At 46.4% G+C, this 27,646-nt stretch overlaps 1 protein-coding gene across 1 annotated transcript; it reads left to right on the top strand.

Annotated features, from left to right (window-relative positions):
- The first annotated feature begins 639 nt into the window (after window positions 1-639).
- Window positions 640-4,271, top strand: LOC121837333 (uncharacterized protein K02A2.6-like). The gene is made up of 2 exons (XM_042292930.1): window positions 640-1,317; window positions 4,200-4,271. The coding sequence occupies exons 1-2, from the start codon at window positions 640-642 to the stop codon at window positions 4,269-4,271; spliced, it is 750 nt and encodes a 249-aa protein (XP_042148864.1).
- Window positions 4,272-27,646: the final 23,375 nt, after the last annotated feature.

Genomic DNA, 27,646 nt, shown 5'->3' with positions numbered 1-27,646 from the left:
ACGCACGAGTGGAAAGAGAGGCCTTGGCACTCAAATATTTGCGGTCAAGAAATTCCACCGGTATCTCTTTGGGCGTTCGTTCACCCTGGTAACTGACCACTACCCGCTAACGTCGATCCTGGGACCTAAGTATTCTACCACAGCCATATCTGCTGCGAGGATCCAGAGGTGGCGCTTGTTACTTGCAGAGTACAACTTCAAGATCCTGTACCGCAAGGGCGGGGAGCTCGGGGATGCTGATGCCCTATCGAGACTTCCTCTGAAGACAACTGTAGGAGAGGAAAGTATGTTGAAATATTTTTCACCCACAGAGCAACCGCTTTTTTCTAGTTCTGATGAGGGGAAAGAGACCCTCAGCGACCCCTTGCTGCAACGTGTCCTTGAACACACCAAGAGAGGTTGGCCAACATCCGTGCAAGATCCAGGGTTGCAACCCTTCTGGCACAGGTTGGAGACGCTGTCAACGGACCAAGATTGCCTACTCTGGGGGATTAGGGCCGTGATTCCACAGGCACTACAGGCTGCGGTCCTTAAGAGACTGCATGAAGAATATCCAGGAATGTTGCGTAGGAAACAGCTTGCGAGAGGGCATGTGTGGTGGCCCGGAATCGATGCCATGATCGAGAACAAGGTGCAGTCATGCGAGATCTCCAAGCGGTCCAAAACGACGTTCTTCCAGTACCACTCCAGCCATGGAAGATGACCTCGCGGGCCTTTGAACGTGTTCATTTGGACTTTGCAACCAAGTCGGGAACCAACCTGTTTGTTTTGGTTGACAGTTTTTCTAAATGGGTTGAGGTCCTGCCCATGTCTTCCACAACCACACCCCAGACAGTCGAGAAACTTATGGCTGTCTTCACGCAGTTTGGACTACCCGAAGAAGTGGTGACTGATGGAGGCCCCCAGTTTCGAAGTGAAGAGTTCAAGAACTTCTTGAAGGATCAAGGAGTGGTGCACACCATGACGCCACCCTACCACCCGGCTTCGAATGGCGCCGCGGAGAGGGCTTTGCAAACAGTCAAGCGAGCGCTGCTCAAGCAAGTACTTGAAGACGACCTCCAAGGGAAGAGAAGGAATATCCAGGAGAAGTTGTCGTGTTTCCTACTTGCCTACAGGACGACACCACACACAAATACTGGAAAGGCACCTGCAGAGCTCTTCCTGGGATGGCTTCCGCGGACCCGGCTGTCGCAGCTCAAGCCAGGTGCAACGTCCCTTCCACGAAGAGAGAAGAAAAACAAGAAAAAGGAGCTGGCTGACAAGGGCAGAGGTCCAACGAAACTCTTTCAAGTGGGCAACAGAGTTTGGGTCAGAAATGTGAGGGGGGAGAGAGCAAACTGGACTAAAGGAATTTTAAAGAAAGTAATCAGTCCGGTTGCATACCTGGTGCGGGTGGCTAACCAGATTCGTTATGTGCATGCTGATCACTTGCGCTTTCGAAGTGAGGGCTCGTCCCGATCAGCCTCTTCGGTGAGTGGATCGAGTGACAGTGAGAGTGTTGATGAACCGGGCGAATGTGAGGCGCCTTTGCCACTGAATGCTGACAGTGGCCTAGCTGCTCAGGAAGTTCGACGGTCGAGCAGAGCTTGACGCCCTCCAAATAGACTGGTGTACTAGTGTTCCTTTATGTAAGTGTGGAGGAGTGTTGTGTATGTATAAAGCAATGTAACAGGTTCCTATTCTCACCACCAGGGTGCGCCGGTCTTTGTGTCTTCGTCATATTAAATTTGTTCTTTGTGTGCTGTTTCTCTGCGTGGGAGCTTCTGTTCTTTGGCGCTTCGGCGCGACACAACAGTAAGCATTAGCAACCTTTTATAAATTTTAACTTTAATTGTTAATGTATTACATGAGTAAATAACGTACGAGTCTGTGCCTAAAGTTCCCGGTTAACGCAGATTGACTGCTTGGCGATTACATTTTATTACTTTTGACATGTTATATGCTGGTACCTTAACTTTTAAAGCATTTAAACACCGTTCACTCTTATTTTAGGGCTGTGTGATGAATACGGCTGAGTGTTTTTGTGTTGCAAGTACCAGTACTTTCGTCTTCGCGTTTAGTTTAAAGCAATATTATTCGAAACTAACGCGGCCATGCAATAGATATAAGACTGAAAACCCACTTGATCTCGGTCATTTGCATACCTTTCTATTACTCAAAGAGTTCCAGAAAATTTCTTTCACGCAGAAAAGATATTCCTTAACAAGGGCTCTTTGTTCTCCGACTGAATTCAAAATTGTCCCGATTTCGGTAAATTGTATTGGGGTGCTAACATGCCTAGTATCGGACTCCTAGGTGATGCTGAGATCTCCCTCTAACAAAATGTTCATTCTATAACAAAGGTACAATTACTTTGACCTCTACAAAACTTTGACATTTTACTTGTTCATAAGATAAGACAGAGTAAGAAGTGGTGCAATTAAAATTGGCGTTCTTTCTTACAGAAGCAATAAACCACAGCTCTGGAACATTGTTGATAGATGCAAAAGTTGTCAAAGATATTAAAATATTGATATACTTTATGCTTGCCTAACATATGAATTATGAAAATGTAGCTTAAAAATAAAGCGATTGTGCTTTTTTCGCTTATTTTTGGAAAAAAAAAATGTGGGCTGTGAGCGGATCGCGTCAGACGGAACACACAGCATGCATAGCACCGAGTCTGGAAATATGAATTACTGGTCATTGCATTATCTGTTCTGTTGTGGTATATAGTTTATTTTTATTTCTCTAGAGAATGTTTGGCTGATTATGTCAAATAAAGTGTACAAAATAAGCATTGCAGAGCTATAGGGTATTTGCAAAGTGTATTCACTTTTGTGCTAAATAATTTATCTTTCTTTAAGTTATTTCGGGTGCGCTTTCTTAAAATCTTGTACTTCAAAAATGTCCATGGTTGAAAATAAAATATACGGTGTAAACGCGTTACACTTTTAATTTCACGTCTGTAAGGTGTGTGCCTGTGAGATCAGGGAAAATTTCAGCGGTAATTCTAGAAGTTTTGGCTGATTAAGCTAACATTGGAGTTCTTGTCGTTGGAACCTGAATGACCAAGCATTACACAGTACGCAATAGAACAATCAGCAAAAAGTAGTATAATTTTCTCGAATAACCGAACTTTATAAATTATGAAGTTATAATCTAATTCCAGAGCAGAGCACTGTTTCTCAGGGGTTCTTCATTAATGTATGTATAAGTAACGTCGTATGCACTTACACTTACGACATCTAGGGTGTCTTTACTTTGTATCGATATTACTTGCAGCATGGCGCCTATACAATCTATCATTTATGAATCTCACTGAAAACAAAATTATCGAAGAAAATGGTGCTTACACAAGTATGTAAACATATGCAAGAATAACAATACATTTATCATGAAACTAACATTATATATGAATGCCTTAGCTACTTTATATTTTTTTATGAACATACACAAATTAACCCGTTTGTGACTCCATCTATTATTTAAAAACTTATAAACTATACATAGAATAAAATAAGAATAAGAGCTTCCTCTGTTGTCGTCAATATATACTGTTTCTGTGTTCCTAGTTCTTTTAGTACACATTTCGGACCTTTATCCTAACATTTATTATATTATTTCATATGCAGTGTGAGTGTAGGGAATCTGGAATTTCTATATACCTGGTTTACTATGACAATAAAACATGGACAGCAGAAAATATACATAAGTTTTGTGAAGTATATTTATAATAAATAAATAACACTGATGACAAACAATACATCACTAGGAAGATCCACACTGCAATACAATATAAAAGCTTACGGGGACTGCCAAATATCTAAATGAAAATGCAATCGATTAAGAATTATTATGAGGTACAGACTGCGTATATGTGATATTACAGAGTGCGTATTTGTGTGTACAGAACAGGAAATGCTGCGTTTTAGAGGCCAACTTTGTGTTATGATAATTTTATAAATGATTTCTTCGGTATCGAACAGAAACCAGAAATAGCAAATGAAATATTTTCAGACAATATTGAGGATATGTAACCATCAATACATAAAAATACCGACAGGCGACAAAAATACACAATGGGGCAACATTTTTTTTGGAAGAGATAATTAAGAAAATCGCAACAAAAATAAAATGTAAGGAAACAAAATAATTGGGAATTGCAAAAAACAAAAACAATTTCATCATCTATTTTTATGCTTTCCATTTCTTTTTAGATTGGTGGACTGGCCTTGCTGAAGAAATTTGGACGAATGCTACTGTATCCTTTCATGTTTACAGGAGTTTAAGCCGATCTTCATACATTGTTGATTCTGCTATATAAGCTTTTTTTAATGATTATTGCGGTGGGAAAAAAGAGCACGTTGTACAATCGTGGACGATATGTTAAAGTCCAAGAGAGCGGGCGGCGCCAAAGACATCCAGTGCTATCTAACGGAAGACAGCTGAGTGATCATCGAGGCTATTGTGTGAACGAGAGGCCTTTCGTAAATGCCACTTGTTCACCCAATAGCCTCGATGATAACTCGGCCTTCTTCCGCTAGATAGCACTGTAGGTCTTCGGAGCCTAGCGCTCGCCTGGGCATTATCATATTATACGTGATCGTACCTGCCGCGTCAGACGCAGAAGTCACGTTGGTTTATGAGCCTTAAATTATGCAATATTTAAAGGTAAAATAAATAAATATTTTACTGCTGTGCAAAAACGTTGAAGCATTCACAAACTTTGTTCTAAGTCATGTTTATTAGAACTGTCTAAAAATAGCGCTGAGTGCTCTTACCTGTAAGCAGGCTGATGATCAATCCTATAACCATGGTCAGAATGGTGCTGAAAAAGTTGCTCCAGTAAGCCGATAGCTGCGTGAGAACGAAACCGCTACTGGACCTGCGAGAGATAACAATTTTTTTGAACTTTTCAGAAGTAGAAAAGCGATGAAAGTGTTCTCGTCCACCGAATCAAGTTTGCGCTTTATTCAAAGCTGATTTGTGAATAGGATTGATATCATATTTATTATTAAATACGAACTATATTTTACTTCTTTTTTTTTGCGGGTGCCCGAGAATTCAGGGGACGATTATATTTACCTTTTAAGAAAAAATATGTTATACATGAATGATTGGAACCTGAGACTGTGGTTTGAAAGAGCGGAAACTCGTGAAGGAGGAAGAAAAATACTCAGACAACATCCCCCCTTTTTTTTTCTCCTCCACGAGTTTCCGGTTTTTCAAACCAAAATCTCAGGTTTCGATCATCATGTATAACATACACAAGCTCGCCTGCGCTTTAACCGTTTTTCCATTAAAAAATGTGTTGGTTCACTGCGCTGCATGTGGTTACCTTGGTAATCAACAAGGAATTAGCGCTCTGGATTTGAGCCCTATAGTGAATGGGAGCTTAAAGCCCGACCTGCAAACTATATTTTTTCCCAAGATAAAAAAAAAAGAAATATATATATATATATATATATATATATCCTTCTTGCCACCCTTCATATTTCCCCCTGCCCCACTGCTCTCTTGTCGGCGATGACTCCTTTGGTTGCTGCCTCTTGGGACTGGACAAGCCGAGACCTTATCCCATCTTATCCAGCCACCAAGAGGCAGTGACGAAAAGAGCCCCTCATCTTCAAGGTAGCAACGGGAGAGGAGGATATTTGAAGGGTGGCGATACAGACTCTTCTACCCTGCGGGAAAACGTTTTTGTAGGTCGACCCTTAAGAAACTCAAGGCGCGGTGGGTCGCGAGGATCGTATTATCGCTTATCATCCAATGATGTTGCAGCGTTAGCGGATAAGAATGCAAAATGACCGAATCAAGAAGAGTGAACACCATAAACCACGCCACGCATTTTCTAAACCATTGAGTTAGTAGCCGAGTGGAGATCTCTCCCTTTCTTTTAATTTCACCTTTCCTTCTAACATTCCGGTCGCTTCGCTGTTTCTTCGCTACGTTGCTGGTTGGCAGAGGTGAATAATATGTCTCAACACCATCAGATAACACGGTCGTCATAGTACAGGATATTCTTCCTCATCTACCGGAAGGCTGCGTCAAAATTTGCCAGGGACTTGTGTTTATCGACGAGGACACGAGCTACAGCAATGCCAGCTAGCAGCCACGTAGCCAGGGGGGGGGGGGGGGGGGAAGGGCCATGGGACCCGGCCCCCGCCCCCCCCCCCCCCCCCCGAAATCTTCCATTTCCTAGGACCTCCTTTCCACCCCCTCATACAGCATTTTGTCATGGGCGTGCCCCCCCCCGAAACAAAAATCTGGCTACGTGCCTGCCAGCTAGATTGCAAGGCCTGCGCATTACCTCCCTAAACGTATTAGACCGGAGGATCCACGCAGCGTCCCCTAGATCGCGTTAGCGCCGCCGTCAGCGCGTCTCGCAGAGTCTCACAACGAGGATGACGTTAGCGCGCTTCGACGCCAAGGCGGACTTGCCTGCCGCTTTTGTGGCGTCCCTCGTCGACCTTGTTTGCCACTTGGGGCGGGTCGGTGATCTTTAAGCATGACGTTGTAGTTACGAATATACTTCAATAGAGACATTGTAGAGTAAAACAAGACACCTCCTGAACTAGGACTACATAAGTTTACTACGGTAATATAGATAAGAGAGCGAACATGACGACGTGGTCTTTTTACGAGCACTAGACGATGACTGCCCCTCCGAAGAGGTGTTTTGCGAGGGGCGAGAGAGGCCAGTATGGCGTCTGACTATTGAGCCGACGCTCGGATGCCGAGCTTTCTCGCTTAGGAATGCGAGGGGTCGGGTTTCCCACCTGCGGCCGCCGCCCGCTTGCGCCTTGCGCGGTCTATGTCGCAGGACCGCCCGCGTCTGGAGCGTGTCAACTCCGTCCGTCACAGCGCTCCCACCCCAATGAGCAGGTGGACGTCGTACGTAGTTGAGAACGAGCCGATCCTGCCAGCGAACTCTGCGGCCGTGACGCGTCGTTCGACCTGGAAGGAGAGTTCGAGCGACCGTCGGAGAGCCCTGCTTGCCCCGGGGGTCTGGCGTAGATGCAGGTTAGGGATCGAGAAACGGGGGAGGCGAGGGTGCCTTGTGATTGTCTCCGATGGTTGCTGCGGTTTCCGTTGTCGTGAGATTGGGCGGGCTTGAACGGTCAAAAACAACTAGGCACCTTCTCTTGGTTTATTATTTGGAGAGCTTTTGTCCGCGTTTTAGCACGCGGAAAGGACTGTCGTAAAGGGCGTGAAGCGGGCGCTTGACCGGGCCGTGCCTGACAAAAACATCCGTGCAATATGTCAGCTCCTCGATGATATCAGGCCGGCGGCTGGCGAGTGACCTGGTGGCTTTTGCTCGAAGGCCGTCTATCAATGCACACTGTGGGTCGACGTAATTGTAATTGTAATTGTAACTGGAAATTGCCTGTGAATAACTGTATTCAGTTTTTAGACATTTTGATCCTTTTTTTTAAGAACATGGCTGTTGGCAGTATTGTCTGTGCACTAAGAAAAGCCTGGTTTTGTTTGAAAGTGCTCACTCGAAACTTGTAAAAAGGGGTATAGCCTTGACATGTCAAGTGCAGCTTTGAAAAAAAGTTGCAATCACCAGATGAAAATCAGTCTTGAACGACAATCAAAAAGGTTAATAGACATTACAAATATTATTAGAAATAAAAACCGTCCTAGTTGTTTTTCAGTAATACCTGAGGTATGATTATTCGAGGTTCACTTACTTTAAAAGCGCTTAATAAGCTTTTGGAATTCATCGAATATTTTAGCGACTTCCTAGCGAATCTAGTGACTGTTTAGTGACTTCCTGGTCTCAATTTAGCGGAGCGCGCAAGAAAGAGATGGCAACACTGCTGACGCAGCGCGTCAGTTTCAACGACCGGCCAGTCCATGGAGCTGCGTGTCCGTCAGCGCGGCTACACGCGGAGAGGAAGTATGATGTACATGCTTTCGCATTCACAGCTCATAAGGAGTGCCGAGGTGTACCTCGAGGCTTTTTATGGTGAAGTCGTGATCTTCCACGAAATGGCGGACTGCCAAACCACCAAGTACACCACCAGCAGTTCACGACCGAAGTCCCTGTAACGTTGCTTGGTTGATGAAAGCTTGCGCGAGAAGAACGACAACTGCTGAGCGTACCCGTAAACTACCTCGGGTGTGCCAGCATTGCGCATTCTACGAGGCGCGGCGAAATGCCTGGCGGGCAGAGTCGTCCCATTGATGTTCTGTCGTTGGGTTGCGGTTCTCTCGCAACAAGTCGGCGGGCGAGTGGTTCAAGTTTCTCGGCGCAGTTAGGTAGGAAGCGGTGGCAGGGGGATGGGGGAATTCCTCGACTGCCTCCACTTTAGTGTCAAGAGGGCGAATACCCGATGCGCTGACTTTGTGTCCCAAGAACTCCAGTTCGTCCCTGCCGAACAAACATTTGCTGACATTGACAACGATTCCGTAGTCTGCCGGGTGAGGAAAGAGAGCACGCAGAAGTTGTGCCTGATCGTCGGTGAAGCCGCTTGCAACGAGGATGTCATTATGTAGGAGTAGCCAAACGGCAGACAGCGCAGCACGTGGTCCACGAAACGCTAAAAAGTAAGTGCAGCATTTTTGTATCGCGAATGGCATTCTAACAAATTAAAAGAAACCGAGTCTTGTTGTGACCACGGTATTCTCAATGTCGGTTGGTTCAACTGGAATTTGGTAATACGACCCCCCCCCCCCCCCCCCTGCCCCCAGAAAATTAACACGCAGCTACTTTTCTGCATGAGCGAATAAAAGAGCCGTAAAAATATATATAGATAAAAATGAAACCTGAAAGGCAAGACTAAACATCACATGTATGAAAGGTGTCTTTCATATGTGATTACGTCACGCTTCATTTCTCGGTATTTGCATTTCAGTCTTCGGCATCCGCCAAGCCAACATCCGGGTGATTCGAGAGCTACGTAGAAGGAGGATGTACTCGCATTTATAAAGAGGACCTGTTCTCCGAGAACACTTTGTGAAGTAATAAAATATATTAAAGACGGTGTAGTAGTATATAAAAAGATTAATTACTTTTAGATTTCAATATACTTCTTTAATTTGTTATTCTCAAAAAAACCTTAAAAATATAATATCAACCGCTTCTGTTCAAGAATTATTTGCGTCTCGTCAGAACTCGCCAGTATGTGAATTTTCCAGCTGATAATTGCCTTCCTCTTTTCCCGTACTGTCGAAACTCCTCTTAAATGGCATTTCAGCCAACGGTGCCTTTTTGCGGTAGCAAATTCGTAATGAATAACGTATGTAACCGTATATTTAATAAACGAACAAATAGTCACAGGTTTGAAAGACATATAATTTCGCCCGTAAATTTTATATTTATTTCGGGTATCGTAACAAACTGCCATTGCGGCAGAGAGGCATGTTCCAAAAATCTACTCAAAGTCAACATCCCCCCCCCCCCCCCCCCAAATCCATATGCCGATAGCTGTGCACCGTCTGCCCCTAAGCCGGCAGTCCGACGGGAGCTGCGCACTCGCGGCACCAATCGACGGCCTCCCTCTCATCACGTGATCACGCTCTCGAAGCACGAGTAAGGGCAGGAGCCTGATCACGTAATGGAAGTCAGACGTGTGACTGATCTAACGAACACGTAGCTTCCACCGCGCTGTCAAATGAGAAGCGAATGGGGTATAATCATTGCGATTCGGATAGATTGAGCCCCATCCAAACTACTACCGCCTTTGAACTTCTTTTGTTTTCCCACGAAAATGCTCGATAAATTTGTATACTGCGCTGTTGACAACAAAATCACAAGGTATCTACTGGAAAGAGCATAAGTTTCGGTGTAAACATGCGGACGAAGCAAAGCGACCCGAATAAAGAGAACCGAATGTATGCGTTACAGCTGCACAAATGGGTCGATAAGACAGGAGCTTGGGCAGTACTAGGGAGCCTTCATGTGCGCTTTGCTAGGGTGATGCCACCCTTTGTAATACCACTCGCCGACAAACCAGCAGCCATTTTGGTCCTCGGCGATAATCCGTGGGCTTATAACCCTCCCGGAAACAAGCACCATATCTCACAAGTTCGGAGCGATTCATTTCCCCCCTCGGATGGGAGGACCGATGGACACAAAGGACACTTTCCGGCGCACGGGGAAACAATGAGGAACAAAACGGCGGTGGACGAGAGTGTGGGAAAGGGAAGCAGGCAGTTGGTATCACCCTATGCGAACTCTAGAGCACGGTGTAAGGTAATGCTCTTCAGGCGAGGACAGCCCGCTCCTCGCGCAGTGGAGATAAAGTTCGCTTTTCACTCTCTCTCTCTTTCTCTCTCTCACTATGGTTTCAAGCGGCGCCGGAAGATGACTTGTCGACCCGTGGGCACGGCAGAGACGGCTCGTGCCGCCTTATGCCCCACACGCGCAGAGCTCCAGCGAGGTTGTTGCTCGTGCAGAAAGGCCACGGTGTACCGGGGTGTCGTGGCAACGAGATCATTTTTTTCGCTCTCACACAGTTTCGCCGTTTGGCCGCCGGCAACACTGTCAGCCGCGGGCACGGTGGCAGCGGAATGATGCAGCCTTTCAGATGCCCGTCGAACGAACACTATTTGACTCCTCGCGCCGCGCGTTCAGCCCCGCTGTGTCCTCACCTAAGGAGTGTATCTTACACCGTGCTCTAGAGGTGGAATATGTACGGCGAAATACAGCACAAAAAACAAAAAGAAAACAACCGCATCTCCACGTGGTGAATGATGTTGATTGGGGCGAAGCTCTCGTGGTGCTTGTCCGCGTAGACGCTGAGCCGCAGCTCGCCGAGCCTTTCGTTCGTTTTCATCCATGTCACGCTGCGGTCAAATGCTCAAATGCGTATATAACCACGTTCCATATTACACATTCTCTTTCTGACAAGGATGAAAACGAGCGAAAGGCTCGGCCTGCTGCGGCTCATCGTCTACGCAGACAAGCACCACGAGAGCTTCGCCCCAATCAACATTATTCACCACGTGGAGATGCGGTTGTTATTGTTTTGCCCAACACGAGCACGGGAGCACGTGCTCATGTGCTCGTGAGCACGTGAGCTCACGAGCAGGAGCACGTGCACCCGACGGCGGACGGACATACGGACATGGCTAGCCCCTAAGGAGCTTCGCCCCTTAAACACGCGAGGTATTGTGACATCATTTTGCACGCTAGAGTTTAGAACTGAGATTGCTTTTTATTTTTTATCTTCATCCGCCGAAACCCTTTTGCAGTCAGCAGTCTATGCCGATATGAAGGCGGGAGGATATTTCGCTTATCGCTCATCATCTTGCTATAAGTGCAAAGTACCTGGGCAATGAGCGCATGCACTGCGTACGGTATTGCAGAAAAAAAGAGTTACAACGCATGGTCAGAACGAGTTCCACAACTCATTAGAAAAAGTTGAAAACAAGAAGAAGGTGGTTACTAGTATGGTTTATAAAGTGAGTAGAAACATAAAAAAATGAAGTACTATTGTGAGTGAAGAATGGAGGCTTCATTTGCGCTAGAACTGTGTCAATTTTAGAGATCATATTCCGAGCTCAATTTGCACGGGTTACCCTCGTTCGTGAGTCAGGCTTGTATTGCTTGCAGGCGCCGTGGCGGTGAAATTTGTTGGGCAGAAGTCGACCGACGCTGGCATCCGAGGAGGAAGACTTCCCAGGCGCACCTTCTCGGACATGTGCCACAGCTGAAAACTGATCATCAGCAACGTGGCCGTGCCGGCGCCCTGTAAGATTTGACGTAGCGTACGTGATATATTTCCTAATATTGAGCGGTAATTTATTAAGCTTTTCTTTTTTACTCTAGGGTTCGCGAAAAAGGGTTCCTTAAATTTACTCATCTTTCCTAAAGGCCCGTGTACACTATTGCGTTTGAAGGCGTTGAGTTCAGCTGTTTCAGGCGGCTGAAGAACGTGGCGGAGAGCGCTTGCGCGAACCCCACGCACATAATTTGATTGAACCGCGCATGTCGACGGAAGTCAAGAGCTGATAAGAATGCGCCATCGTCCCTTCCCGCTCACCAAGAGTAAGCGAATTTTACGTCACCATGCCGGAGCCCGGCGGCATCATGAAGATGGCCAATCTCGCGACTAATCCAGCTGGCTTTCACGACTTCCATGCAGCCAGAACGATCGCATCACTCGAAAAGACCTGCTGCTCCCGTGTCCCCACAGTTTTCCACGAAGCAAAAGTTGCAGACCGGGGCGGGCGACCGCAATATCCTCTTTTTTTTCGGCTTTTGATTGGGCCGCTACAACGCGCCGCCGTGGAAGAGCCATGTTCCACTGTCTTGCATCGAACGGAATAACGCTGCGCGACGGCACACTTCGCATACCCCAACCAGCCGCTGCCTGGCGCGAGAAAGCAGTTCTAAACTCAGACGCAATCGTGTGAATGGACCTTGAGTTTGTAAAGCTGTGGAATAGGGTGTGATTCCACGTTAACTATTTCGTTCAGAGAGTCATTACTATACTTCGTTCCAGCTTCGGTCCGAGCGCGGCCGATGTTATGAGCAGAAGGGCCAATCAAACAGCGCAAAAAGCGAAACGTCATGGCCTGCTCTCTGCAGTTGATAGGAGCAGCCGCTATTCGCCGTGTCTCTGTGCGCGCTTCTCCACCGGCTAGTCCTATCAAGAGCAGATAGCACGCCATGACGCTGCACTTTTTGCACTCTTTGATTGGCCCTTCGGCTCATAACAATAGCCGCGCTCGGACCGAAGCTGAAACGAAGTATAGGGTCACTGAAAGCTTAACAAAGGAAGGCCGTGGCGTATATGTTCAGGCTTCTATACTTCGTTTCAGCTTCGGTCCGAGCGCGGCCGATGTTGTGAGCAGAAGGGCCAATCAAACAGCGCAAAAAGTGAAACGTCATGGCCTGCTCTCTGCAGTTGATAGGACTAGCCGGTATTCGCCGTGTCTCTGTGCGCGCTCCTCCGCCGGCTAGCCCTACCAAGAGCAGAGAGCACGCCATGACGCTGCGCTTTTTGCGGTGTTTGATTGGCCCTTCGGCTCATAACATCGGCCGCGCTCGGACCGAAGCTGAAACGAAGTATAGCTTGGCGCCTCACTTTTTAGTGTTATTATATTAGCTAATGCTGCACTCTCACTGGCTATGCCGCGACGGTGAAATGCTCAGGACTCATCAGGTCCTGTGTTTCTTAAGCGTTCAGTGAATATAATTCCCGACGATTTAAGAAAGCCCAAGGCATATCCAGTCTCGGGTTTGCGCTATAAATAAAAGAGTTTATGAGATTGCCGAGTCACCGCTTCAGCTCAAAAGAAAAGAAAATATTAAAGTGATACACGCAGTGATCAGTATCCACGAGCCGTCAGTTCTTTGGGGTCGAATTCGGATGGGCCGTTTTTGGCAACAATATTGCGCCACATGTCCATAAAGCGAGTTATCCTAGTCAAATGCTGCTGGTCTGCGTTCACGCCACTGGTGAAACATTTCTGCCGAGTGCTTACGATTCTCAGGAACTTTTTTTGCCTTTTTTTTACAAGAATGTTTCTCATTCATGCTGTATGTGCTTCAGTCACATAAACATATATTTGACGAACAAGAGAAGTGCAGCACGGAAAGCGCAAGCGAAGTTATCGAGCAACATTAAGCTCAACATATTACTTCTACGAAATAAGCATCGCATATATTAATAAGGAGGGACATGTACAGGGTGTCCCCCAAAAAAATGGACACTGTTATTTATTTTTTTTTTTTAACAAACTATGCACGGCCGAACTCTCATTCTCTGGTCGAAGCAAGCGCCAGAGGTCCGTACCAGATGCCAATGTTTCAGCACGAATCAATAACTTACTCAAAGGTTATTAGTGATTTTCTGAAAATTTCAATGGAAACATAGGGTCCATTTTTGGTTTCTGGCGGCATAGAGCTCCATGTATTCTAGCTCCGTCGGCCACCATTTTCCCATTGATAGTTTAAAGAAAATCACTCATAACTTTTGAATAAGATAGCCATAAGTGCTGAAACTTTGGCATCTGGTTCGAACCTCTTGCGCAACATTTGGATGGAAAAGGAACATTCGGCGATGCGTAGTCTATTTTTATAGTGATAAAAAATCGTAAATGTTTTGGGGCACCCTGTACATATCTAAATGCAAAAAAAAGCAAGCATATCAGGAACAATTATGTATACACGTTTCTAACTTTTAGACTATTTAATGAACGTTCGTGAATCTATAGACTGCCATGATACATTACACTTGCAGCAACCTTACTCCTTAGAGAAACTTTGTAGATTGATATGTAAAATTGGACGGCTGGGCATTTCAAGGCGAAGAACCGTCAGTACGTATGACATAAAGAAGCAATGATAAAGCCACCGTCATTATTAAATAAAATGCGACCGAAAAAAAAAGCCAGACGATTAAAGAAAGAATTATGCCGAAAAGCCTGATTTATAGAAAATAAAACTGCACGAGGTAAAGACGAGACATCAAAAGTGTCTCTCTTTTGGCTTCGCATAGAAGAGCGTTTTGAGCTTCAGTGTAATTCTTGTTGCACATAACATTTACTCTCATCAAGTTTGAGCGTTCCTACTGCGTTCGGTTTTCTATCTCTCATTGTATTTTTAAAAAGAAGCGAGTGCGAATATAGATGATGCATTTTGTTTGTAGACTTCGGGGAGCAATCGTGTTAAGATAACGATGTAAAAACAACAACAACGAAAGCCTAGTTTGTTTTAAATTATATTTAAGAATAACCCACTACAATTAGATCGAATCAGACCAGTTATATTTATGGTTAAATCGTTGCAGACTTTAATTATCACTGGGCAAAACGCTCTTGAATGTTAAAAAAAAAAGAAAAACTGCAGTAAAGTTGTTGGAGGTGTTTCAAAACGTACACGTCTGTACAAAATTATGAAAAAAGAAAGTAATCATCAGAGTTTTTTGGTGCTTTTTTAAATGCAGAATGGCATTCTTAGTTAAAGTTAACTTTGAGTTAGACCGAAAAAATGTCAGTGAAGCTTTGCCGGCTACTGAACACCTGCGCCGCAAGCTCCACCGGTCAAGCAAAGAAACCGCAAAAAAAAAAAAAAATTAATTGGCCGCACTTGCTGCAGCCGCCACCCTGATTCTAGAAGAAATGCGTTAGCATTTCGCGAGGCGGATATTGGGGACGCGCGCGATCGAAAGCGTCGTTGTGGTGGACCTTCCACGATTGGCCGAATACTGACTACTACGTCAGCAAAGGATTTCTCATCGACGGAAATGAGGGTAATAAAACAACCTAAATTCTGGCAGTGTCGTTAGTCTTGGTTACAGAGCGCAATTATTTCACGCTTCCACCATGCTAATTACAAAGGCCATCAAACTTGTTTTTCGCAAGGCAATAACGTCATGAGAGGGAACCATAAAAGGGCGCTACAAAAATATCTAGCCTCCAATTATTAACGATGCATGCTAAATGCAGTCTCCAAGCACTTTTCCGCGTGGTGAATATTCCCGAAATCCCTCCTCTCCCTTGTGCAGGCGGACCAGGTCACTTAGCGTGTTCACGAAGGGCCTGCGCTTGATGCACAGACAATGACATAGGCGTTTTGTTGCTGTGCACAGATGTTGTGCATACGGGGGCGACGACATCGTGCGCGTACTGCCCGGTGACATGGTAAGCGTGCCAAGAACGCCGTGGCAGGCCGAAGAACAGAACCGCAGCCCGGGTGTGTGCACAGGTCTCCAAAGCCGATGGCAGGAGCTTCCAGTGCGTGACATGAACAGGGAAGGAGGGAGGAGGGGGGGGGGGGGGAGGTGGGGCTGTTGACACGCGCCCCAGCGGTACACCTGTCATCCCACCGTCCACCGACGACCTTGGGTTGCTAGGTCTGGAGCAGACTTGTACGTAGTTTAATTACTCTTTTCAAGTTACTGTGGTTTAACTACCTTTCTGAGTAGTTTAGTAACTTTCAATCACATTCTTTTTCGGTAATTAGTAGTTTACTTCAATTACTTTTTTCGAGTAATGTCTTCTCAATTTACAAATTAAGTTTGAATTTTAGTGGTAATTTGCTTATCAATAAACATTCCTGCAAAAAGAGATTTAAGATCTTGGAATATAAGCTGATATTTGCAAAGCGGGGGAAGCATGTGGCGTAGGCAGGGCAGGGGGGATGGTATATAAGGTTCAAAACCCACCAAAATGTTCACGAGCCCCCCACTGCAACAACCCTGCTACGAGGCGCGGGGAGCAGACAGATACGTCGCAAGGGAGGCCCAGTAAATGTGGGATTAGCGCCGAAGACTGGTATCTCTTTGTGTCCCCAAGCTCAAGGATATTTGACGTATTTAAAGAAAAAGTTAGTCCCCGCTTCTCCCAAACATAAAACCTCTCACCCACTACAGGAGGGGTACATACTGCAGCCTCAATCTAAGGTGTCAACAAAATGCAGCGGCCGCTCTGAAGCCCATCTGGTGCTTCCGCAGCTTGTCCTGTACTTGAAGGATAACGCGCTAAAGGGCAACACAGAGGTAACCTTTTTGCGTTGCATATCCTCCCAAAACTCAGCATAAGAAAATATTCAAAGTTTCGAAGATCGGTCGTGAAGTTTAGAAATTCCCCAATATTTTTTTTTTACAAAAAACAACAAAAACAATCTGGACTGTGGAGTACTTTAATAACATGGTACTTAAAGTACTATTTCAAGTAGGATTAGAAAACTTGTACTTTACTTGAAGTATATTCTCTGAGCATGTATTTGTACTTTAATGAAGTATTTTTTCTGGTAATTTTCGAAGAAAATAAAGTTCCCGGCTTCAAAATACATTCCCCAAATTCGGAAACGAAAAATGGCGTATCGTCACGTGAAAGTGCGCTATCGTCTTCGGAAGTAATTTGGTCGTTTCTCTGGGTGAAGTATTGGCGGCTATAAGACCGATACAAATAAGTGCCTTATAATGTATTGTGTTAAATAGTTCGTCAGGGCGAGTAAAACAACTACTCTGCGGCGATTTGACTTTATCCAATATTTGCCGCCATTTCTAAAAAAAACTGATACTCCTCCGATTACCCCTAGAGCAATACATACCAGTTAATTTAAAGTAAAAATAAATAGGGTATGAAGGGCATAATAAAAGATTGTGCTGAAAAGCGTCTGTACTTTATTTTAGAAGTATGTTGTATTTATAGTACTTTACTTCACGCACATTACACCTGGTGTACTTACTATACTTCAAGTACATTACCTCTAATTGACTTTGCATTTTACTTCAAGTACTTTTTAGATATACTTTACGCAACACTGTAAACAAGCAAACACTGTCTTGCAAATCAAGCTCAGGCAGTGCTAAACCTCAAAGTAGAAATGATACATCCGCAGTACGTCATTGACCAGAAAAGAAAAAAACACAAAAACGATTAATCACACTGAAGCAGAACCAGCTATTAAAGCATTTTGTGTGAAAACACAAGCCGCTTTATATTTGGCCAGCAGAATTTCGCTAACGGATCAAAACATGTATGTCCTTTCTTGTTACTATAAAAAAATATAAAAGTAACTTCGAAAGTAATTCGCTATTCTGTTGCGGTAGTTAGTACTTTACTCAATTACTTTCCATTTGAGTAATTTTTACTTTACTTAAATTACTTTTGATGCCAATACTCAGTAACTGAACTTAATTACTTTATTGAGTAACTTGTACGTATGTGTATGTATATATTTATGCGGCGCTTGCTCTTTGCAACAAGCGTCTGCAAAACACACACGCCCCCCCCCCCCCTCCCCTCCCCCCCCCCCCGAAAAAAAAAGGAAAAGAAATTGGAGTATTGTTGTTGCTGGAGTCGCCGCACTGGCGCTCCTCGTAGTTAATGGGCTGAAACAGCTCGTCAGATCACCCGAGACTCGTGCCTTTGAGAACTTCCTGAAGTCTCTCCTGAAGCTTGTCTGTCCGTCTTCTTTCCGTCTCGAACTGCCTCTTCAACTCCTTCGCCGTAGACAATCCTCTCTTGTCCTGCATCTTGCACTCCTCGATGTTGTCCTGTGCTCTTGCTGGTCTGTAGCGCCAACCCGTGGCAACGTTGCCACCTCTATAAACGTGTGCTCCAACGACGTCCGAGGCGAGCGCATGAACTAAGGCACTTAGCCTTCTCGTATAAAGAAGACGAAGTATGGCGGCATGCGACACCAGACATGACACAGTGGGCTGGCTGGGCAACGCGCGAGGGTCCGAGATGCGCGTGATTTGTAGATAGGCTTTGGGACTCTCGGACATTCGGGTGTTGGTTTGCGGCTCCGGGCTTTGACCTTTCTCTCGCCTCGGAACACGACATGGTGGCAGCAATGGGATCATGAACGATCCTCCATCGTTTCCGAGGACCTGAGAAGCCGCACCAAACTCTGCAGTTCGACCGAACGACTAGGGAAGAAGGTTCGAGTTGCTGCGAGATCTACGCCATGACTAGCAACGCAGAAGGTTCGGGGGCTTCAAGCTCCCAGGCCCAACGGAGGACCTTCCTTCTTCAACCCCTTCGTGGTCGAGCTACCGGAGAAGCTGGATTTCAAGAATCCGAGCGACTGGAAGCAATGGATCACCCGGTGGGACCGCTACCGGATTATCGCGGGGCTTCTTCTCCGTGACGCATCGACTCAGGTGAACACCTTCATCTACGCGATGGGCAGAGAAGCAGAGGATGTCCTTTCTTCGCTCGAGATGACACTAGATGAGCTGAACGACTACGACATAGTCAGGGCGAAGTTCGACGCGCACTTCATTCCGCGGGTGAACGTCATCTCTGAGAGAGCGAAGTTCAATTCTAGAAAGCAAGAGCTGGACGAGACTGTGGAGGTCTTTATCACGGCATTGCACAGATTGGCGGACACCTGTGACTACGGCCCTTTACGGGACGAGCTCATACGTGATCGCATCGTCGTTAGACTCCTGGACAGGAAACTAAGCGAGAAACTCTAGCTCGATGCTAAACTTACACTGCAAAGCGCGACTACGGCAGCTCGATCATCAGAGACGGTGAAACGCCAACAGACTGAGCAGCGCAGCACAAAGAGGGACAACGACGTTCTTGAAGAACTCAGAAGACAGCCGAAAACAAAAAGCGAAAACAAGGACAATCGACGTCCGAACACGTTGCCTCTCCAAGCCATTTCTAATAATTCGCCATGGACGTGCCCATGGCGTGGCATTTCACGGAAACGCGCTAAGTCTCAATGTGCTGCAAAAGACAAGAAGTGCAACGCCTGCAAGAATCAAGGCCATTTTGGGAGCGTTTGTTTTTCCAAACACGGTCGAGAAGATCTCAGATCAGAAGAGCACAGACAAGGACTGAACGAAGTCTTCCTCGGCGAGCTGGTACGCTCAAGCAACGGAAGAGCCTAGTACATTACAGCTAAAGTAAACAACCAGGACATCACATTCAAGGCAGACACGGGGGCGGACGTCACAGCTATCCCTCCCAGCATGTGCGACGCGAAAACGTTGGCAACATTGCAGACAACTGGGACTGATTTTTACGGAGCAGGCCACCCTCCGCTGAACACGCTTGGCAAGTTCACGGCGACGGTAACCTGGAATGGGCGAACTACTAGAGAAATCATCTATGTGTCTGACCAGCTAAAATACCCTCTGCTTGGGCGGCCTGCAATTCAATCCCTTCAGGTGCTACCCAGCTTACACGAAGTCAAAACCGAAAGCAAGCCGGAGTATGACCACCTACGGAAAAAGTACCCCTCACTTTTCCAAGGACTGGGGAAAATGAACGTGGGGAGTACAAGATCGCGCTTCTCCCTGACGCGAGACCATTCGCAATCACATACCAGAGACGGGTACTCCTACCTCTCCTACCAAGCGTTCAACAGGAATTGCAACGGATGCAAGACATGGGCGTTATTGAAAGAGTCGACCATGCGACAGCATGTTGCGCACCCATGGTGGTGGCCAAAAAGCAAGACAGTTCTCTTCATATCTGCGTGGACTACACCCAGCTAAACCCGCAACTGGTGCGGGAGCGGATCATCATGCCAACCGTAGAGGAGAGCTTGGCAAGACTCGCCGGAGCTACGGTATCCAGCAAACTAGATTCCAATACCGGCTACTGGCAAGCACCCCTAGCTCCTGAATCGAAGGAACTGACGACTTTTATCACACCAGTGGGACGATTTCAATTCAAAAGACTCCTGTTTGGCATTGCAGCAGCGCCCGAAGTCTTTCAGCGGGAGATGCTGAGGATCCTAGAGGGAATCACAGGACAAGTATGTCATATGAATGACATCTTAGTTTTTGGTCATGACAAAAGGGAACACGACGAAAATCTCGAGTTGGTACTCCTCCGCCTCCACGACTCCGGAGTGACCCTGAACAGCTCAAAGTGCGAGTTCACCAAGAAGGGCGTCAGGTTTCTGGGCCACCTTCTGGACAGCATGGCATTGCAGCAGACCCCGAGAAAACGGAAGCGATCGTCCAGATGTCGGCATCTGCAAACTTGGCATAGTTGCGATCATTCTTGGGGGTGGTCAACCACCTTGGGAAGTTCCTTCCCGACAAAGCTAAAAAACCAAGCCACTTCGAGATCTGCTACACGAGGATGCTGACTGGCTCTGGAGCGAGCCTCAGGAAGAAGCATTCCTTAACATCAAAGATCTCCTATGCAAGTCTCCTGTGCTCATGTTCTATAAACTTGATGCACAACTTACATTGTCGGCGGATGCGTCTTCGTTTGGACTGGGGGCGGTTCTGCTCCAAGAGGAAAACGGCAAAAGACGCCCAGTGGCATACGCATCGAGAGCCATGACACCAACGGAGCAGAGATACGCCCAAGTTGAAAAGGAGGCTTTGGCCATCGTATGGGCCTATGAACATTTCCGGACCTACTTGGTAGAAAAGGGATTCCACATCGAAACAGACCATAAGCCTCTGGTGCCATTGTTCTCAACGAAAACGTCTTGACGAAATGACACCAAGGCTACAGCGTCTGAGGATGCGCATCTTTGAGTATGACTTTGCGATATCCCACGTACCGGGAAAAGATATGTTCACCGCGGATGTCTTGTCCGGGAAACCCCTACCGTCAACAGGCCACTCTACGGACTGAAGGAATACCGTGGAGATCATTGAAACATTGGTTGACGAGTATGAAATGCTAACAGTGGAGCCCCTTCCTGTCTCTGACTCATTTTTGTCGAGACTGAAGGCAGAGCTTTCCAAAGATTCAACCACATGAAGGGTTATAGAATACTGCAAAAAACAATGGCCGGAAACGGACAAACTTCCTCCGAACTTAAGCGAATTCGCGAGTCTCGCCGCAGACCTTTTGATTGTGCAGGGATTACTAATGCGTAACGACCGGCTGGTGATCCCGCCTAGTCTGCAAGAAGAAGTCTTGGAGCGATTGCACTGCGGCCATCAGGGTGTTGTCCGATGCCGGGTAAGAGCCAGAGACTCCGTCTGGTGGCCTGGCATAAGCACAAAAATACATGACTATGTGAGTCGCTGTCCTAACTGTCAGTTAGACGACCACATAGAGAACCCCTTCTTCAGACTCCGCTACCCGATCGTCCCTGGCAGGAAATTGGAGCGGACCTCTTGCAGTTCAGGGGAAAGAAGTATATAGTAATCGTCGACTACTACTCGAAGTTCTTCGAGCTTGAAGAAATACCTCGAACAACCACAGAGGACATTATCAAGGTTTTCAGCCAGAACTTCGCAAGACACGGTTTCCCGGAAGTCATCCGCTTCGACAACGGTCCTCAGTTTGGCTCGACCGAGTTCCGGAGATCCGCCAGAGAGTGGGGAGCCGAACTGGTTGCTTCAAGTCTGTATTATCCCCAGAGTAACGGAGAAGCGGAGAGAGCGGTGCAGAGTTCGAAGAACCTGCTGAAGAAAACCTTGAATTCAGCACAAGCTCTTCAGGTCCTCCGAATCACTCCTGGGCCCAAAGGGTTTTCTCCTGCCGAACTTTTGATGGGCGGAAGTCACGCTCCACTCTTCCAACGGCGCCCAGTACCCTTAGACATTTCTGGCAACACTCCAGGAGCTATCGGCAACAATACAGGAAACCGAAGACAAGAGAGGTGCCTAACTATAATAGGCGCCACCATACGAGAAATGGCAGGGAGCTACACCCACACGCAGCAGTGTGGATTCACGCGGGAGCGGCCTCGCAAAGAGTTGTGCGAGACCAAGGCGGACCACCTAGGTCTTACCTTGTAGAAACCGACCAAAGAACAATACGACGCACACGGCACCATCTCCAGCCCGCGATTACCGACAGCGACAGCCAGGCGGCCAGTCAACGGGAGAACGATCATCAAGCAACCAAACACGAAGTGGGAGAACATCACGACCAGCGGAACGCTATGGACAATGAGGCTGAAAGGGGGAGGTGCCGTATAAAGAAGTCAAAGTCTGGCGGCATGTGACACCAGTCATGACACAGTGGGCTGGCTGGGCCACGCGCGAGGGTCCGAGATGCGCGTGACTTCTAGATAGGATTTGGGTTATAAGGGGTATTCACACGAGGGAGAAATCCCGGGGATTTCTCCCCGGCACGCGCTCATCACGAGATGAAAACGCGAGGCTTTTGCACATCGCAAAGCCTGACGTTTTCGTCGTGGGATGCGCGTGCCGGGGAGAAATCCCCGGGATTTCTCCCTCGTGTGAATACCCCTATAAAGGACTCTCGGGTGTTGGTCTGCGGCTACGGGCTTTGACCTTTCTCTCGCCTCGGAACACGAAATTGCTAACGCATTAAAAAAACAAAAACAATAAATAAAAAAAAACAGAACAAGGAGGAGCGAGGACTTCGGAACTCTTCGAGAATGCTTCGGCAGCTGCAAAAACTTAAAAATAAAACGTCCATAAGTAAAAAAGAGAAACGGTATAAAAATAGGACGCGGAGACGCTGACACGCCGTCGCGTACGTGGATGACTGAGGCAAGAGTGGAAGTCCCCTGGGTTCCTCCCAAATTGCAATTATGCATATGACGGTTTGAACGATAGATCGGAATACAACAGCAAATTTTTATAGGTCAACGCTTTTTGCAATGGTTATGTCTTCATGCATTTATTTGTTATCAGTGCGCCAGCTGTAAAACGCGCAGCGTGGTTTGGAGTGCTTTGCAAATAGATCGAATTGAATAGCTCTGTGTCAATGACCCCGTAAGTGATGGCGTCACAGCATGGCACTCTGCTTTAAACAAACCACTGATAGGGCCGTTGTTATGAACAAATACATGGGAGATTGACGAGATGTTAGAAATGGACAAACAAAAATGTCAATAATTTTTTTGTAAGCGTTGTGTTTCTTGGCAATAGCTAATTATGAAAACTATTTTATCGTCGCAGTGCCATATGGCGATGATAAAAGCCAGTGATACATTCCTACAACCAGTGCTGCCTTGCTAGCAGACGACACAATGGCTTCCGGAGCCCGATTTCGTCCACTGGTCCTTTTTGATGAAACACGAGACTGTATTGGATGAAATCGGAGACCTGCGACTAAACTTCTATCCTCGGGTGTCAACTTTTTGTGGGATTTCAGGAACTAAGAGTGCCCGCGCGCAGCTTTGATCGACGCCCGGAGTTCGGGAGAGCGCAAAGACCGGCCCCTAGAGGCTTCCTCTATGTCTGAAAAGGGCGAAAGCAACGTACAGCCAAGTCGCGTAGAATGAAAAGTTAAAACGACGACGTGAAGTGTATTAAGGTCGACACCAAGGCCAGTACGTGTTTGCAGAAGTTATGGCGGTACAGAAGCTACTACAGTGGATGTTTGTGAGATCAAACGAGCAGTCCGTAGCAGATATAAACTTACCAGCTGATTTTACACTGTTTTTTTGCTATTGGAGATCTTGGAAAGAATCAGCTGGATTTTTTTCTCAATGTGATTGTTACAATCACGTTAGAAACACATTGTCATATGCAAGCCTAAAAAAAAAAAAAGCTAGGCTCTCGAGTCATTGTTAAAGTCAAAATAATTTCTCCTTTCAATAATGCGCGTCAATAAAAAAATGTAAAGAGGGCATGGCGCTGATTTGATATCGCGTAAATCAGATGCGTCTCTTGACGTATTTTTAGCAGATCTCCAGACGTGTGTTGATTTTTTTTTGGCACAATATATCCCATGTCGCAGGCAAATACAATTTCTTTGTTATAAACCTGGCGAGGTTTCTTAGACCTGTCAAATGTTGCGATTGAATACAAGATCAAACTCGTATCATTATGGAAACGTTTCAAACTGTTTCAGATGACATACTTCAGTTATTCTGCATGCGTTCGTGTTCTGCTGCAGGCATCTCAATACGCCTTCAGGACCGGAAATTGCCGTCGCAAATATGTCAGAAACAGTCAGTTCTCGGCCAACTCTAGTCGCTGTAAGTGTGAGATCTAGGCTTCCTATACCTATTAATTACAGACGTTTACATCCCACATCCGATTTCTGACCGATCGTTCTTTCGGAGCGAAATCTAATCCCATGTATTAGTCCATAGCAACGCCCCCCAGAAACAGTTTGTTTGGAGCAGTGACGTCCCGTTTACAGGGTGAATTCAGAGTATTTCAAGTGGAAGTGTAAACAGGCAGCCAAATAACGTTTATCCGCAGATAATTCACCGCAACCTTGGTGGAAGAGTGATCTGAAAGACCAGCGTGAACTTGAATTGCTTTGGAAGTTTGGCCCTTCCAAAGCAACAACGACAGCTAGTCGCTATGAAGCTGACACGTCACTGCAACTATGAGAACTGTGAAACAATCAGGATAACGGACAACCTATAGAGTCGGGGTGAGGAACAAACCGATCTGAAATGAGTTGCTTCTAGCTGTTGAAAGAATTCGTAGATATACTGTGTGAAGTGTGCTTGTCGTTGAAACCAAACGCAAGATGTGAAAGTCAACCGAGCAGTAGTGCACAAACAACTCGATGAACTGAACAAAGGACTGACATAGAATGAAACGCTCATTAAATACGTTGACACTGTCTTATACAACCATACTGGAGGAAACCCACTGTAGCAATGCATGCTTAAGTGCCGAATAAATATGGCCAAGTGCACTTCAGAAACGACTCAGAGAGTTGTCCCTGAGCATACCTTAATCCTGGCACACAGGGAAGGTTTAGCCAGGTTTCCGCAAACGAAAAAATGCCTTCTGAAGCGGAAAAAACATTCAAATTGAAAGCACAAACATAATGAGCTCCAAATACTGACTGAAGGAAGAACATTCCTTATGAACCTGGGACAGTATAGTGGACTATGATCTATGATAAGAGTTATAGCTTGGATAATGAAGCTGCTCACTGTTTAAGACCTACCACAGCCAAACCTACTATCCTATGGGTTCAATGAAGCAGCTCCAAAAGTCCTTTGACAGTGATAGTCGCCTTTGTGGAAATACTATCACCGGCCAAACCAATCAAGCTCAAAAAAGAAGTGCAGGATAGCGACCTATTCACTGTGAGTGATTGGTTGAGCGTATCAGAGGAAACGCACAAAGGCGTGAGGGCCGTGACGATGCACTTTTGGCAATACTTTATTGGATCCATCTGATCATAGCGTCGGCTGCGGTCGGATTTAAAGTGAAGTGCAGTGTAGTTTTCTGAATAAACACCTCTGGAAGGGAAACATAAAATAAAGGGAGAGACAAGGTGTGGGTGCACGCACCCGCTAACTCAAACGGGTTGTCTGGCCTTTTATTATTTGTTCAAATCCTACTAGAGTAGATCCCGGTCACTCCGCTAAGTCGTATGAAGTGATAACACAAACAGAGGGACGCGGAGCGCCACTACGTCTTCACCCGTCACCGGCATGCACTAAAACCTTACTCGGAAGTAAAGTTTTAGCGCACACGGCTCACAAAACTGGATCGGGTTGGAATAATGCTAGCTTAGGCTTCACTTTATCATTTGTTGCGTCGCTGTAAAGTTCGAGTGCATTCTCGTCATTTACCTTGTGTTTTAGTTTAGAACCCTCCCGAGTATAAAGGGTGTAGGAATGCAGCCGTTAGCGCGCTGCATTGAGCCCTTCTCAGAGTAGAGTCCATTTCACCTGTGTCGCTAGCATCAACGCCTGCCACACCAGTTTTTGTATTTCGTTCATTTCGCAGAAGTTAGTCTTATTAACCTTTATGATTTCTTAGTTATTTATTGATTCTCAGTCGTCATCCTTTATAGTGTTTAACGGGCAGTGTTCTCCTCCATTTGACTGAGCTTTGAGATTGTAATTGAGCACTATCTACAGGTTGTCATTTTGCTTTCTATTTGGCGACGTTTTGAAGCGGATGTCAAAATCCCGGCTTTGTCGGTGGGTTACCACATTTGGCATCACATATTTACATGAACTGAAGGCACTATTTTGGCCTCAGTTCACCTTGAAAAAAACTTGCGTAAAGCTGAGCGTCTTACCTTATTGTTTGCCCAAGGAAAAATGAGAGCCAGCATAAGTAAGCCGCAGAAAGGCCCGGTGACGGCACTGTAGACGGACATGATGACCTTGACAACACAAAAAGAAATTGTCACACTTAATTTTTTCTGCTTTTTTGCGTTCAGTGTCATTGTTGCATATAGAAATCGAAATTGAGGGAAATAATAAATCGAGAGTGTGCGTTGACGTTAGAGCAAGGGTGGTCAAGATGACCTGGCCTAAGAGCCGCAAACAGAGCCACGAAACTTCCAAGAGCCGCGGGCGGGGGGGGGGGGGGGGGGGGGGGGGGGAGGGAGGGAGGGAGGGAGGGAGGGAGGGAGGGGGAAAAAAACTTGTCAGGAGAAATAAGCAAAACTCGAAGTACTTTCAATCTGTCCGAGTCAAAGGCAGTCCAACTGTACGTAAGGTAAGCAGTAGCACGAGACTACCAAACCGCAACCTGTCTTTCGATTTAAAGCGCGTTCCATGTATCTTTTGCGGGAAGTGCTCGTGTGACCGGGAGGGTAGGGGGGGGGGGAGGGGGAGGGGAGGGAGCCGCGAGCCGCACTTTGGCACGCGAAGAGCCGCATGCGGCTCGCGAGCCGCAGCTTCGCCACCACTGCGTTAGAGCTTCGAGCTCTGATTATAGGAGTAGTGGCTAGACGGAAAAGATTGCTGCCTTTGTCTCTACCCACTCTCTCCCTCCAATAAGAGCGTCGTATGCTCCTCGTTGTGTTTGGCGTTCGAACACCGACTGCCGGACACCGAACGCCGAGCCTTGCGCGAAAAACAGACGCGTCCTCTCTGGCTGGACAGAGACTGCGAGCAGAGTCGAAGGCAGGATGTGTTTGCTCCAACCCACTATCCTTCCCGTCATGGCTCGGCGCTCTCATCTCATACTCTCCCTCAGTTTCTTTCAGGAAAAAGATATGAGACAGGCTTAGTCGAAGATCCTACATCAAGGACCTACTTTTCGGTGGATTTCGCTTCTTAATCGGGATGTGGTATATGAGTGTATGACATCGGTGACAGGCTTAGATTAAAGGCGCCGGATGCCATATTGTCAGTCGTTTTTTGCAGAACGTCCTCCAAATTGGCTCCCATTCGTCGTCTGCCAAAAGAAGCAATCCTGATTGCGTAGAATTTTCGCTGAACGTGCATGATCGGAAATTTCTCACAATCAAGATATGTGTTCTCTGCAGGCGATAAATGGGAGCTTGCTCGGTCGTGTGCTGCGAACAGTGACCAACAGTTTGGCGTCCAGTGAATAGCCCAATACCTACGCCGCGCTTGCGTTACAGCAGGGCCTTCGAAGAGCCAATCACATTGATTGAT

The sequence above is a fragment of the Ixodes scapularis genome, unplaced genomic scaffold (genome assembly GCF_016920785.2).
Source record: "Ixodes scapularis isolate PalLabHiFi unplaced genomic scaffold, ASM1692078v2 PGA_scaffold3__209_contigs__length_174095766, whole genome shotgun sequence".
NCBI classification, from domain to species: Eukaryota; Metazoa; Arthropoda; class Arachnida; order Ixodida; family Ixodidae; genus Ixodes; species Ixodes scapularis.
The sequence above is the reverse complement of the archived record's forward strand: the minus strand, read 5'-3'. Positions and strand labels throughout refer to the sequence as shown.